Source organism: Lontra canadensis, unplaced genomic scaffold, assembly GCF_010015895.1.
Source record: "Lontra canadensis isolate GAN:19392208 unplaced genomic scaffold, GSC_riverotter_1.0 scaffold9, whole genome shotgun sequence".
NCBI classification, from domain to species: domain Eukaryota; kingdom Metazoa; phylum Chordata; class Mammalia; order Carnivora; family Mustelidae; genus Lontra; species Lontra canadensis.
The window spans coordinates 16,946,215-16,959,533 of NW_022631003.1; the positions used below are offsets into that span (position 1 = coordinate 16,946,215).

At 39.9% G+C, this 13,319-nt stretch overlaps 1 protein-coding gene across 1 annotated transcript in view; it reads right to left on the minus strand.

Moving 5' to 3' along the window:
- LOC116866180 (pregnancy zone protein-like) overlaps window positions 1-13,319 on the minus strand; it is a 43,546-nt gene that overhangs the window by 5,069 nt on the left and 25,158 nt on the right. Inside the window, exons 16-29 of the mRNA XM_032854939.1 lie at window positions 12,076-12,240; window positions 10,045-10,144; window positions 7,674-7,809; window positions 7,058-7,286; window positions 6,426-6,552; window positions 6,035-6,156; window positions 5,772-5,820; window positions 3,698-3,781; window positions 2,767-2,943; window positions 2,392-2,479; window positions 1,603-1,759; window positions 1,135-1,209; window positions 678-855; window positions 165-388 (exon numbers count right to left, since the gene is read on the minus strand). Of these exons, the coding sequence (XP_032710830.1) occupies window positions 165-388; window positions 678-855; window positions 1,135-1,209; window positions 1,603-1,759; window positions 2,392-2,479; window positions 2,767-2,943; window positions 3,698-3,781; window positions 5,772-5,820; window positions 6,035-6,156; window positions 6,426-6,552; window positions 7,058-7,286; window positions 7,674-7,809; window positions 10,045-10,144; window positions 12,076-12,240 (1,911 nt within the window). The remainder of the gene's footprint in view (window positions 1-164; window positions 389-677; window positions 856-1,134; window positions 1,210-1,602; window positions 1,760-2,391; window positions 2,480-2,766; window positions 2,944-3,697; window positions 3,782-5,771; window positions 5,821-6,034; window positions 6,157-6,425; window positions 6,553-7,057; window positions 7,287-7,673; window positions 7,810-10,044; window positions 10,145-12,075; window positions 12,241-13,319) is intronic.

Consider the following 13,319-nt stretch of genomic DNA (forward strand, 5'->3'; position numbering starts at 1 on the left):
CAATAATGAATATATAAAATAATGAGGCTGGAACCTTTCTAGTGATGGAGGAATGGAGAAAGCATGAATGAAAAATATTATCTGATTATTCAACTCTTAGAATATGCTTGTGTCTACATATGTATTAGCATATTTATTTTTCTTCCTAGAGGCTCTCCACAGACCTGAGTAGAGGAGAAGCCCCCATTGGGGTTTTGTTGCTTCGTGATCCATTTCACAATCTGTGAAGCCACAGACAGGTCTTCTGAAGATGGGGCAGGCCAAGCAGTCAGATAGGCAAGGAGCAAGTACGAAGTCATCTCCACTTCAACAGAAGGAGCCCGAGGTTGATAATAGAATGTCGTAACTTCTTCAACTTTGCCAGGACGCTGCCAGTGGATTGAGTCCTCTTTGAAATGGAAAAGGATATGATCTTAGACTTAAAGAGGGATCTTATTTGATTAGTTGTTAAAGATTTTATTTTTTTATTTGAGAGAGAGAGCGAGAGATCATGAGCAGGGGGAATTGGTAGAGGGCGAATCAGACTCCCCACTGTACGGGGAGCCTGATGTGGGACTCGATTCCAGCACCTGGGGATCATGACCTGAGCTGAAGGCAGACACTTAACAACTGAGCCACCCAGGCACCCATCAATCACTGGTGATTCTGGAGGTAAATTTTGCAGTAGCAACCCTTACCTTCTTTTATGGCATCTTTGTCCAGCGATTCAAGAAGCTCACTTCGCTTGGCCTGGTTTCCTGCTAGGGCAAAGGCATAGGCCAGTAATGCCTTGGTGTAGACAGGATTTCCTTGGCCCTCTGAGATGGATCTCCAGGCATTTTCCAGGCAGAATAGAGCATTGCGGACAACAGGGTGCTATAAGGCAGATAAAAAATCTTTAGATAGCAGAAGCAGGCTGATGAATTGTCCACAGGCTAATACCAGATTAAAAGGCACAGTGTGTCATGTTACGTAAAGGTCTGACCAGAGAATAATTTCCTTGGCAGCTTCCAAAGGGATTTAGTCTTTTATGGTCTAGTGAAATATACTAAAATTAAATAACAGGACAACCACAACTTATTTTCCTCACAGAGACACAGCTTCATGGTTGGTATTCTTTGTATCTGTGAGAGAGGTAGAGGTGCTGGTACATACAGTGACAGGCAGTGGCATCTCCAGCAGAGCAATGGTGATGTAGGCAGAGAGCGTCAGTTCATCATCTACCCCACCCTGTACAGAGCAGAAGAGACACTCAAACACTCCAATAGTCATTAGGCAGAGCTGGATCATTCTATTCCCTCACCCTTCTACTCCACACACTCTTCACTAGAAAGCATCTTTTCTTGTGCAATATTGTTGATTTTTCCCCATTCCCCTCCACTCTCAAATTCTCGAATCAACCTCAAATTGTTTTCCCTCACTTTTAGTAATATATTGGGGGGGGTTTGCACCCTATTTTATAATTCAGTAAAAAACCACTATTTTATTGTCAGATTTCAGAAGCTTTAGAGAGTACCATCCTTCCTTAAAGATATGTCACCAGGACATGAGGAATCAACAGGAGTGTCTTTGCCCCTCCATGTCTCTGTTTTCAGGGACTAGAACAAAACGAACAGCATCCACCTTAATGGCGTTGTTTAGAAGTGATCCGGAGCGTTGGAAACAACCATTTTCTTTTTGTCTCTGTGAGATCCAGGTGAGGGCACTCGTGATGTGTGATATCTCCACAAAAATGTGTGACTGGGCTTGAGCAAAGGACTTGAGCACAAATGCTGTGAGCCTGTCCAGTACAGGAGAGACAGACATGAGGACCATCTCACATTTAAAGCCCACTTTGGGCAACTGCATTCAGACATTGGTCTTTGCCAGCCACGGGAGGAAATTGTTGGGGAGAATTGGTTGGGGAAGCGACACTTGTGTACTAAATATTCTTGTTTGTTCAGCAAGTATCTGTATTCCTTTTTAAAATCTCAACTTTATTGTTTTCCTCTGAATTGATGCTTTTCACTTTTTCTTTTTTTCCTCTCACAAAATGTTTGCTGGAGCCTCCAAATTTTTCCATCATCCACGCTGCCACTTCCTGAATGATTTTAATAACATCACAGCCTCTTTCTGTCCTTTCCCTTAGTGCACAGTATAGAAATTTTTCTACTACCATTTCACTTTATAACACCTTCTGCCTTCTATTTCCGTTTGGGGGGAATCTTTATTTTACTGCTATTTACTGTGCTATCACAGCTGGCATGCCTTCATACATGAAATGATGCAGTCACATAGTAGTGATGACAGACATATGGATTTTTAAAGGATAACCCATTTCCCTGAAAGAACTCCATGTCTCAGAGAATCGTTATTTCTAGAATTTGAGAATAGAATGGATCTATAGCAAGCATATGAAAATAATTATCTTACCACGTGTTTCCTTGACTTCTACCATAATGATCCCCAAAGGTGCTGTATGAACCATCACTGTGTTTATAATTCAACTGCCTTTGGTACCCTGAAGAGGAAGTTTTCGTAGATTTATGAAATAGCAGAGATGTTGGAGAAGTAATTAGTTTTTTTCTTCAGAATGTGGTTGGGAATCATAGGAAAACTCCTATTTTGTTAAGATGTCTCCAAGGCTTGGTATCCCATTGAATTGCCTGGTATCAGAGTGGGACATTTTATTGGTTGTTACAGCAACAGTGATTATTACATCTTAACCAAAGGGATGCTGATTTGAGTTCACTGAGAGAGATATTTAGGGAATCAACTAAGATTTCTCCTTTTGGGATTATTGCTCACCACTGATGAGGTAACCGATGGCTTTGGACTTGATAGTCTCTGTCAGCTGTCGGGTCTCATTCAGATAGTTCAGAACATAGATGTTAGGGACAAAAAGGACCATATTTTGCTCTCCACAACCATACGGCATCTGGAGAAGATTCTGAAGATTTTGCATTGCAGAGCCCAATATGTCACCTGGGGAATGAAAGACATTAAGAAAATCAGAGGAGGAGTGCCTTGGTGGCTCAGTCAGTTAAGTGTCCAACTCTTAGTTTCTGCTTAGGTCATGATCTATCTCATGGGTGGTGGGATTGAGCCCCGCCTTGGGCTCTGTTCTCGGGGGGGGGGGGTCTTCTTAAGGATTCTCTTCCTCTGCTTCTGTTTCTCCACTCACTTGCGTGGGGGCTCTCTCTCTCTCAGATAAAGAAATAAACCTTTATAAAAACCCAGAGGAACTCATGGCAGGTTTCTACTGGGATAAGAAGATAGATTACTAGTTAAACAGGAGGTCAAATCACGTATGGAGAGTAGGTCAAGAAAGCCTAAGAGGTGAAGAAAAACAACAAACAGAAAGGACAGACAAAAGTGGGAAAAAAAGTGGATGATTCCAGGATGGAAAAAACAATGGCTGGGCATATCTTTTCCAATGAACCGCATGCCTGGTAAAAACCAACTGTTTTCAAATCTGTTAGGAAGCCTCACCACCTAGTCAGTCTCTGAAGATAAGGGCACAGAGAGATGACACTTTTTACTGTTTTGAGAATGTCAAGGTATAAAAAATATTCTCTTTAACCCCCTTCCTGATGAATATACAGTGCAAGTCTTAGCTTAGCGCTCTTTCTCTCCACCCAGTGCTTATAGCCAAAGTCTTCACTAACTGTGGATGGTGAGGCTGCATGCACTAGAGTCATGAGATGGACAGTGACTTGCCTTGGGCTGGGAGACTCACCCAAAACCGAAAACGTCGCCCTGGCAGATCCTTCAACCACATCTGAAGGAACTTTCAGTGACAACTTTTCAGATACACCAGTTTCTAAGGAAAGAAGACAAATATATATATATAAGGGAAGGGAAAAAATGAGAGAAATATTCTAGTTTTTCTTTGAAATTTTTCCTCTTTGGATCCAATTTCAACCTGTCATGTCTTTTGATCATTCTATACTTTCTTCGATGCAATCTGAGTTTCTCCTAAAGTCGTGATTCATCTCGCAGTGAAATTCATATTATGTGCTAAATTTTTACAGATTTCCTTATAAGCATATACCTTATGTTATACTTATTTCTTTCTCTTCATTGTTTATGTTAATATTTATTGCTACTGTTTTTTTGAAAGTAACATTCATGTCATAAATATGTGTTAAGTGCATGCTATGTGACTGGTTCTGTTTTAAGTGCAGTGATAAAACAATTTTCAAAAAAATTCCCTGATGTCCCAGAGTTTTCATACTAATGTGAATAATAAGATGCCAAATAAATATTTAGTATGAGAGATGCTAGTAAGTTCTTAGAGAAAATTAAATCGGAGTGTTTGTATGGGTGAGCTAGTAAGACAGAGCAAATCAGAAAGTGTAGGGTGAGGGAAGCAGGTTCCCCTCTTTGATAAAACAAAATCATAGGTGACTGGGGACTTTAAGTATGTCAAGGTGTAAGATTTATAGATATCTGGGGAAAGAGATCTCCAGAAAGAAGGAACAAAGCAAATAGAATCCAGAGATGAGAGCATGCTAGCTGTGTTACAAGACCAGACTAGGAGTCCTGTGTGGCCGGAGGAGGGTGAGTGCGGGAGAGAGTAATAGGATATGAAGTCTTGGTGGTAGCAAGGGTTTGGAGGGGATATTGGAGACATAGTCTTTAACTTTCAGGGACATGGGAAACTCTTGGAAGGTTTGGACAGAAGAGACACGTGATCTGAAACGTGCTTTAAATGATCCCTTTTGTTGTAGGGATGTAAGGAAAGATGATCAGATGACCAGGTGGGAAGTTATTGAGATGATCCAAGAGAGAAAAGGCTAGAGTAGAAGTAGACAGGGTGAGAAGTGGGAAGATTCTGGATATAATGGGAAGGTGGAGCCAACTAGATTGAAAGTAGATTGGGTGTGGAGTATAAGAGAAAGAACATACTAAAGGATGACTCCAAAGTTTTATTTCAAGCAGGTAGAGTAATGGAATTTCCATCCTCAGAGATGGAGAAAATTGTAGGAGGTGTGGGTTTGTGGAGACCAACAGAAGAGCAGTTTTGAACATGCTAGGTTTGAGATGTCTATTTGTTTACAGGCCTGTAAGTGGAGATGATTAGTGGGCAACTGAATACACAAGTTTGAGCGAGGAAAGCCGTGTGGACCGAGTGGTTTATTTTGTGGTCTCCATTACAAAGTTGTTATTTAAGTTCTCTGACTAAATGAGATTATCAAGGGATGCTTCTAGAGAGGGGAGATCTCACACTGAGCATTGTCCTCAAGATGATACTAGATGGTGCAGAGTTGAATATTTTAAAGGTAATTTTTATATAATTATATTAATATAATTATATTAATTATATTATATAATTAATATAATTATATTAATATGATTATATTAATGGTATTAGTAAAATATTGGTTTTCTACATATGTTTGTGACCTGAAGTTCTTCTTCAAATAACTGACACAAGGAAATTAACCTTGAGTACCTTTAAACTATTAATGTAATAAAAATATTACTATTTATTAGATATTTTACATTTAGATATTTTAATACTTTGAAAATTGTTTAAAAAGTAGTTTGAAAAACACAGGGGTATTGGAAAGAATCCTGTTCTATGGTCTTCGACTTTAGTTCTCATTATCAGCCAGGAGCTTCTAGGTAATTCTTTTAACTTCTTTAAGCCTTCAGCAGGAAGAGACTTCTGAATCAAATATCCTTAGATTTTCACACAGGAGGGTACACTAATTTTTTTGTTTCCCCAGAGGAAAACATACCCCAAAGAGCATTCTAAACCTATATACTTTGGCAAGTGGCTTAACATGCAAATTTTGGACATTTACCTGCACAGAGGAGTGTGTTGAAAGTTTCTTCCTGTTCTATTCCTTCGGGCTTTATATTGGGAAAAAAAGTGAAAAAGAAGGTCATATTGAGTGTATAGGAAAAAAATCAATCACTTTAAAGTAGAGGAGGAAACATTAGTAAGAAACTGAGTTGTAGATACATCCATATTTTTGGGAGTGAAATGTCACCGTCACAGACATATTAGATCATGCTATATAATATAATAAGGCCTCTGAGACACAGAGAAAGTTTACTGGCATACCTCAACTAATAAGGGCTTGATTACGGTATCCTTCTGTCCAAGTTCTGGAACTCTTGGCATCTCCTTGCCGCACAACTCCTGAGACTGCAGGGCTTCCACAGTAGCTGTGAAATTCACCTTTCCTGGGGAGTAAGAGTCTTACGGAGTTAAACAGTGATTCTATATTGCATGGTTTGTCTTTTCAAGTTTCTCCTACACTGCATATATTGTACCATTTATACACACACACACACACACATATATGTATATATGTATAAGAAAAATATATATATTTTTTTCTTTCAAGGCATCACTGTTGAAGGAAGAGAAAAAGACATGTATCTGGATCAGAGTGTGGAAAGCAAATCATTACAACATAGAAGTAGGATCTGTCAACAGATTTACCACTTACCCAGTGACTTTGGGGTCACAGCCCAGGACATGGTTTCCTGCTTATTTCCACAGATACAGGGAGTATCTTCATTCTTTTTCACTAAGTCGGCTGACTTGTCAGGGAAGGCTTCCAGCTGCACACTGACCTAGCCCCGTAACCATGCACAAGTTTGAGAAAGAACACAGGTAGAGGGACAATAACAGGGGCAAGGAGCTTCAAGGGACAATGGGAAGTAATTGAGAGGCTTTGAGAAATTGTTCAAACAAGGTAAATCCTGTCCAACACTTTGTAGTTTAGATGTTGCCAATAGGAAACTGAAAAACTGACAAGAACTGAGATAATTCCCAGGATTTAGGATTGTGCCAGCAAAACGAAGAGGTGTTTGCTTTAGTCAGAGTGGAAAAAAAAATCAGGTGGAAATGAGGTCTGAATTTAGGAATACACAGAAAATATAAAGTCCCAAATGAATATAACCTTACTACCTTGGGTCAGTCAGGGAGCTTTGCTCTTAGCAACTATCCCATTCCCAAATGAGGTTACATCATTCTTCAGCTATGATTTGCTGACACATTTCCTAGGAGACCTGGATATTAAATGGCGACTGGGTGTCTCCCTTCCACTTTTGCTCTCCTCCAGAGAAGTGTCCTTACCCGAATGCAATGGGCCAAATAGTTGAACACGGTGGCTTTCAGCGTAAAGGCTTCTCCTCGCACCACAGAGTAGGGGAGAGTGAGTTCCAGGAAGAAGGGCTGGAACACTTGAAGAGAGATGATGGGGGAGAGGCCCAGCCCTGTGGTTCCAGACAAGCAGAGTGCGCTGGCCTTCCACTCTGTGATGGTGTCAGGGACCTTCACGGCCAACTCACTTCTACCTGATAAACTGAAAAGGGAATAAGAGGAAGCCTTGGGAAGCATTTTTTCTTTTATTTTTTGGCACAGACACTAGCTGATAGTGTGCTAACCTAGTAACCTAGTATGGTTAACGCTAAACCTGATAACTAGGTTTGGCACTCTTAGCAAAATCTCTGCAAGGTTTTCCTTTCCTTTTAGAGACAAGGGTAGTTTCCTACTTATCATGATTTTAGATATCTCAGGACCAAATCAGAAAAAAAAAATATTGCATGGTTGAGCTAAGAGATCAATGAACTATGAACCTAAAAGTTTACCAGGAAGAAGTGGAACAGAATTGCAAGGCTCAGGAGCACCAGAATCACAGAGGGTGAGCCACATCTTTACCTCAACGAAATCTGGGCAACACACTACTTACCTGAGTGGAACCAAGTCCCAGATCCAGGTCTCAGGGAAATACTTCCGGACCGTCTCTTTCACTTCCACAACGGGAGAGTTCTCTCTCGGAAGTGTTGCAAAAGCTGGTACTCCAATACCACGTGCTAGAGGAAGGACTGTGGCAGGACAATATGAGGGCCCCCATGTGAACCTCATTTTTATCATGAATTTCTTAGAGTTGCCTAGTTTCTCAAGTAAAAAGAGGTCATTTTCTCAGGGAATGTTTATTATCGGAATGGCTTAATCTACCAGCTTGTGACTTTGTTCATTTATCTATTTGTCTTCCAGGAAAGTGAATCCTATTGCTTCTTCAAAGAGTCTGGAGGTAAATGTATTTTCCTCTGGACATGAAAGCAAATGTAGCTCTCTAGAAGCTGATTATTCAATCGGCAAAAGGGAAGAATAAAGAGTAATTTAATACACCAAATACTGCTTTGATGCTGAAAGTATGATCACGTGCTCTCCATTTGCAGTGAGAATCAAACAAGAAGAATGAATAGTAGCTACAGCAAGAGGATTTCAGAAATGCTTTTTTATTTTACAGTGGTTGAGATACAGACAGAAACTCTAGGATACAGTAAAGTATGTATTACAGACAGCAGAGACTCAATAAAGGACAGAAAATGAGCTTCAGATTGGCCAGAGAAGACTTCACTGAAGTAGACTTTTAGATGATCACTGGAGGATGAGAAACAGAGGAGAATGGAGGAGGTATTTGATGGAAATGGCTCTATGAACACACATGCAGAGGTCAGCAGGGATGCTCTGCAGGGAAAATGGAGGAAGATGTCTATTTTAGGGCTGTGTTGAGTAAATAGTAGATGTATATAATGAAACACCATGAAGATGAGGACAAAAAATTAGATCTGTTAAGGTAGGAGTTAGCTTGATTAAAAAAAAAAAGATGATACTCTAGAGATCAGAAGATAGAGATCACAGGTATAACTATATAAATAGAAATGTGATATATATATATATATATATATATATTTTACATATATATAAAATAGTATCATTTTCAAAGCTCCATATGTCCTACCACATAGGAATATGACGAGAACATGTCCCTTTGCTCTTAGCACAGTGCTCTTTTTTCTGTACACAGAATTTTCTTTTTGTTTTCTTTCTTTCTTTCTGTTTTTTTTTTTTTTTTTTTTTGTACACAGAATTTTCTTTCTGTTGAGGGAATATTCTTAGTTATTTCCCTGTTGTCAACTAGAACTTTATTTTTTGTCTTCTTAGGTAAATAATTCCTACTGTATTAAAGTATTTCTACTGTATTAAAGTATGTGGTTTTTAAAAAAATTTTTTTAAAGATTTTATTTATTTGACAGAGATCACATGTAGGCAGAGAGGCAGGCAGAGAGAGAGAGAGAGGAGGAAGCAGGCTCCCCACTGAGCAGAGAGCCAGTTGCAGGCCTTGATCCCAGGACCCTGAGATCATGACCTGAGCCATAGGCAGAGGCTTAACCTACTGAGACACCCAGGCACCCCTATGTGTTTATTTTTAAGAAACACTGAATACCAGCACATTTCTCATTAAGATGTAGGATTAGTCGATAGCCAAACATTCAATGAGAAATTTCCCTAGGCCTGACAGCAACCGAAAAGAATACTCAGAATCTTTTCAACTTTTCCTCATTTCCAGATATACTTGAAACCCACAAGTGGTATATCTGCTGAAAGTTGGATTATTCTATTTTGTCCAATACATGAAAACCTCTTTGATTTTTATGAAAGAATATGACACAGACAATAAATGTCCATAGGATCCTTCTTATTTTTCAGCCTCCCTTGCTGTCAGGGAAGAAGTGATATATGCCACTTCCACAGCTTGCCAAAAAATGTCGTGTGGAAACCAGCTCCTTTCCCATGGTAATGACCTTAAATGTCACATTGGAGATAGAGTCATAGGTGAAACCAGAATGGGTATCTCAGACTCAACTGATTGGTAAGGAGCTGCTCCGGACAGCCTCCGGACTCAAAGAGCAGTTTTGTGTGAGCAGAAGATAAAACTGTCATATGCTTAGTCACTGAGCTGTGGAGGTTTGTTTTACTGTGGTACAGTCTGTCTTACCCTGACCCATGTAGGTGTTGAAACCACCCTGGATAAGAAGGATTCGAAATAGCAAGATTATTGAAGGCTGAGACAAAAAGACAGTCAATTTTGATTTCAGAGAGAGAGAGAGAGAGAGAGAAACAATAATTGCTCTAAAAATCCTATTTTTTTGGGAGGCATGTTATTTGGAGAAAACTTACCAAGAAGTTGCTCCAGACTCACAATGTTTATATTCAGAAAAACATCATCTTCCCCCCTATTATCATAGCAGGCAAGTAAATCTCACCGTTACCTCCTGCATAGGCCATAGGCGCTCCTGGGTACAGCGAAAGCAGCTGACAAAAATGCGGCTTGCGGATTTTTGAGTTGGTAAAAATATTTAATCCTGCGGACTGGACAAAAATGAATTATGAAAGCATACTGGGAAGCCAATCTTGAGAGTGGAATACTGTCTTACATTTGGACCGTAGGGGCCAAGGGCAGTGTGCCCCAGTATATCCCACATGGCGTTTGATTATTTTGAGTTGAAGTTATTTGGGAGACAGTGGGTACAAGGACACTCAATCCCTTCTCTGTCCCTCTCACAGCAGGAAACACAACTCCCATGTGAGAGCTACACTCCCTGTACTAAGAATGAAAAAAAAAAATCCTTATCACCAGAGATAGAAACTTTAAAGCCAAGAAAGTCGTAGAAACAAGCCCTGTTATTTTTGTTTTCTAATCTGTGACCTCAAGCCAAATTCCACTTTGAATCCTAAAGCTCTGTTTTCCTTATCCTGTCAATTTTTAACAAATGTATTGCGTCTTTGCCTAAAAAGTATAAGAACCAGGGGCTTCTTCATTTCCTTAGGCCTCGGTTTCATTATTGGACCTTCATGAGCACATAATGAAACTGTTTTTTTGTTTTGTTTTGTTGTGTTTTTTTAATCTCCAATTAATCTGTCGCATGTAAATGTAATTCTTAGTTCAGCAGGAAGACCCTGAAGGAGGGTAGAGGAAGAATTTTTCCTTCCCTACACTATCACACTTTTGTTATTATTATGCACAGAGCTCATCCTTATGAAAATTCCTCACAATAGGGAATGGAGGTATCTTACAAATAGGAAAACAGAGTCACGGAAAGTTGAGTGCATCCAGTTAGCAAAGAGAAGTTGGGATCAGAACTCATGTCTTCTGATTGCTATTTCCGAATTTTGTGTGCTGTAAGCTGATGCCTCTAACTATCTTTTGCATCCAAGAAGCTAAATATTTTATTCTTGGATGTTTATCTTCCCTTTCTTTTCTCCCCCAAACAAATATAACGTAGGCAGATGCCTACAGGATAGCCGGACTCCTACAGTCCACCTGGTCCCAGTCATCTTTCTCTTCAATACTAGTCACAGTCAAATACTACTTGCTGTCTTAGCTCAGAGTACCAGCAAATTGTGGGACACTGAGGCACAGCTGTCTGTGGTGGCGGCCACATGGAACAGGGAGAAAGATGTCAGAAATATGTGTTTAAAGATGAAACAATCAGCTAGTTGACCTAAAAAGTCCTCTTTCTATGCCTGCCACCAATGGAGTGATGATTCTGGAGGATCCAGAACAGGGAAATTCAAATTGCTGTCTGCATGGCTGCAAAAGAATGACCGGTTTTCCTCAAAGTTTAAAAAGAGTTGTTAGTCCTCTTGGTGGTGATAAGATTTAATCTCACAAGCTGGATAAACTCTCCTTGCATAATACTGCTTCCTTACAGTTAATCTCAAAGACAAGCATTTATCTAACAGACCCATAAAGCTAGCATGATTGTCCAAGTTTTGTCAATCTTTTCTTCCTGAAAGGCTGCTTTCAATTTTTCCTGAAATTCTGCTGCCCTGAAGATGATGAAAGTATCAGACTTTTCGTTTTCAGTCATTTATTCATTCAATATATATTTATTCTGCCAAAGGCTGCTAAAACGGCTGTCCATAAGGTACTCACTCCCCTTCCCAAGGGTGTCAGAGGCACGACGGAAAATATTAGGTTATTCTCACTTACTAGAATCTCTGGCAGAGGCTGAGAGGGGGATATGACAGTAATAAATAGCTTTGGGATCAACTTGGTTAAGGTTGTGGGCCCTAAAGATACACTTCTTGTTCTTTAAAGGGCCAGATAAATTGGTGATTGAACATCTCCATGTCTATAAAGTCCTCCATGCCTCTGAGGGTTCAGTATTTCTCTGTTCATCTTCGCTTTGCTTTATGGGACACAGGATTGGATTCTAGAGCTTAGAAGTCCGCTTGTTCTCCATTTTAACAAAGATTTAAAACTCAGTTTTGGTTATATATTCAGGAAGATGAATTACCTCAAAAATACTGTAAATGTCATCGTCATCCATCATCCGCCTTGGTGTGTACATGATTCCATTGTGAATGATGTCCTCTGCATTGATACACGGCTCTCCATCTTCATTCAGGGGATCTCCATATCCAGGGCTAAGGCCACTCTTTACTGGCAGCAAATTATAGACCTGAAAAATCAAGAGAACAAAGGGAAAAACTCTTGTTTTGTTTCTTAATTCTATTTTGAGTGTGATAATGTTCAATCTGGGATTTAAAAGATCATGGTGTTTAATACTCCCATGCCAACATTATTAAAAGGAACACAATCATGGGAAGATCATAAAAGTTATGGATCCTAATCCTCCTATTCTACAAGAGAAATTAATACACACAGAAATCAAATCAATTGATCCAAGTCTCAGAGCCCATTTTGGTTGAGTAAGAATAAAACTCAAGTTTGCTGTGTCCCAGCCCAAATGTACTCTTTTAAAAAGGAAACCAAGGGGCTCCTGGGTGGCTCAGGTCATGATCATCTCAAGGTCATGAGTCTGCTTGAGATTCTCCCTTCCCCTCTGTCCTTCTCTCTTACTTGCATGTGCACTCTTTCTCTTGTAGATAAGTAAATAAATCTTATGAAAGAAAGGAAGCAGAAAGTGTGAGCAGTACAGAGAAATGTGATGAGAGAACAAAAGCCACTCATAACCCCATCATTCAGAAATAATCACTGTAAATTCTTGATTCATTCCTTTTTTTAAAAGATTTTATTTATTTATTTAACTGAGATCACAAGTAAGTGGAGAGGCAGGTAGGGTGTGGGGTGGGGAAGGGGGAAGCAGGCTCTCCGCTGAGCAGAGGGCCCAATGTGGGGCTCGATCCCAGGACCCTGAGATCATGACCTGAGCCAAAGAGAGAGGCTTAACCCACGAGCCACCTAGGTGCCCCTCGTTCCTTTTCCTACTTTATAAAACGATTAAGTTATTTTTAACTCTTACCAGGTGTTTTGGTTGTTTGTTTTAGTCTACTGTTTTAAGACCAGCTTTAGCTTGAGGAAAAACTAGGTGCACAGGCACACTGGAAATCAACTGCAGTTCAGTTTTTGCTCAGAGCCTAGTGTGGGGCCACCTGCTCTGTCACATAGCACCTGGGCCATTAAGCAAATACTGGCCTCCGTGCAGACCTCCTCATCTGGCTGCGTTTGTCTCTTATCTATGCTACTACTATAATCTAGTAACTATTTCCATCTTTCATTCTTGCTCTCATCCTCTCA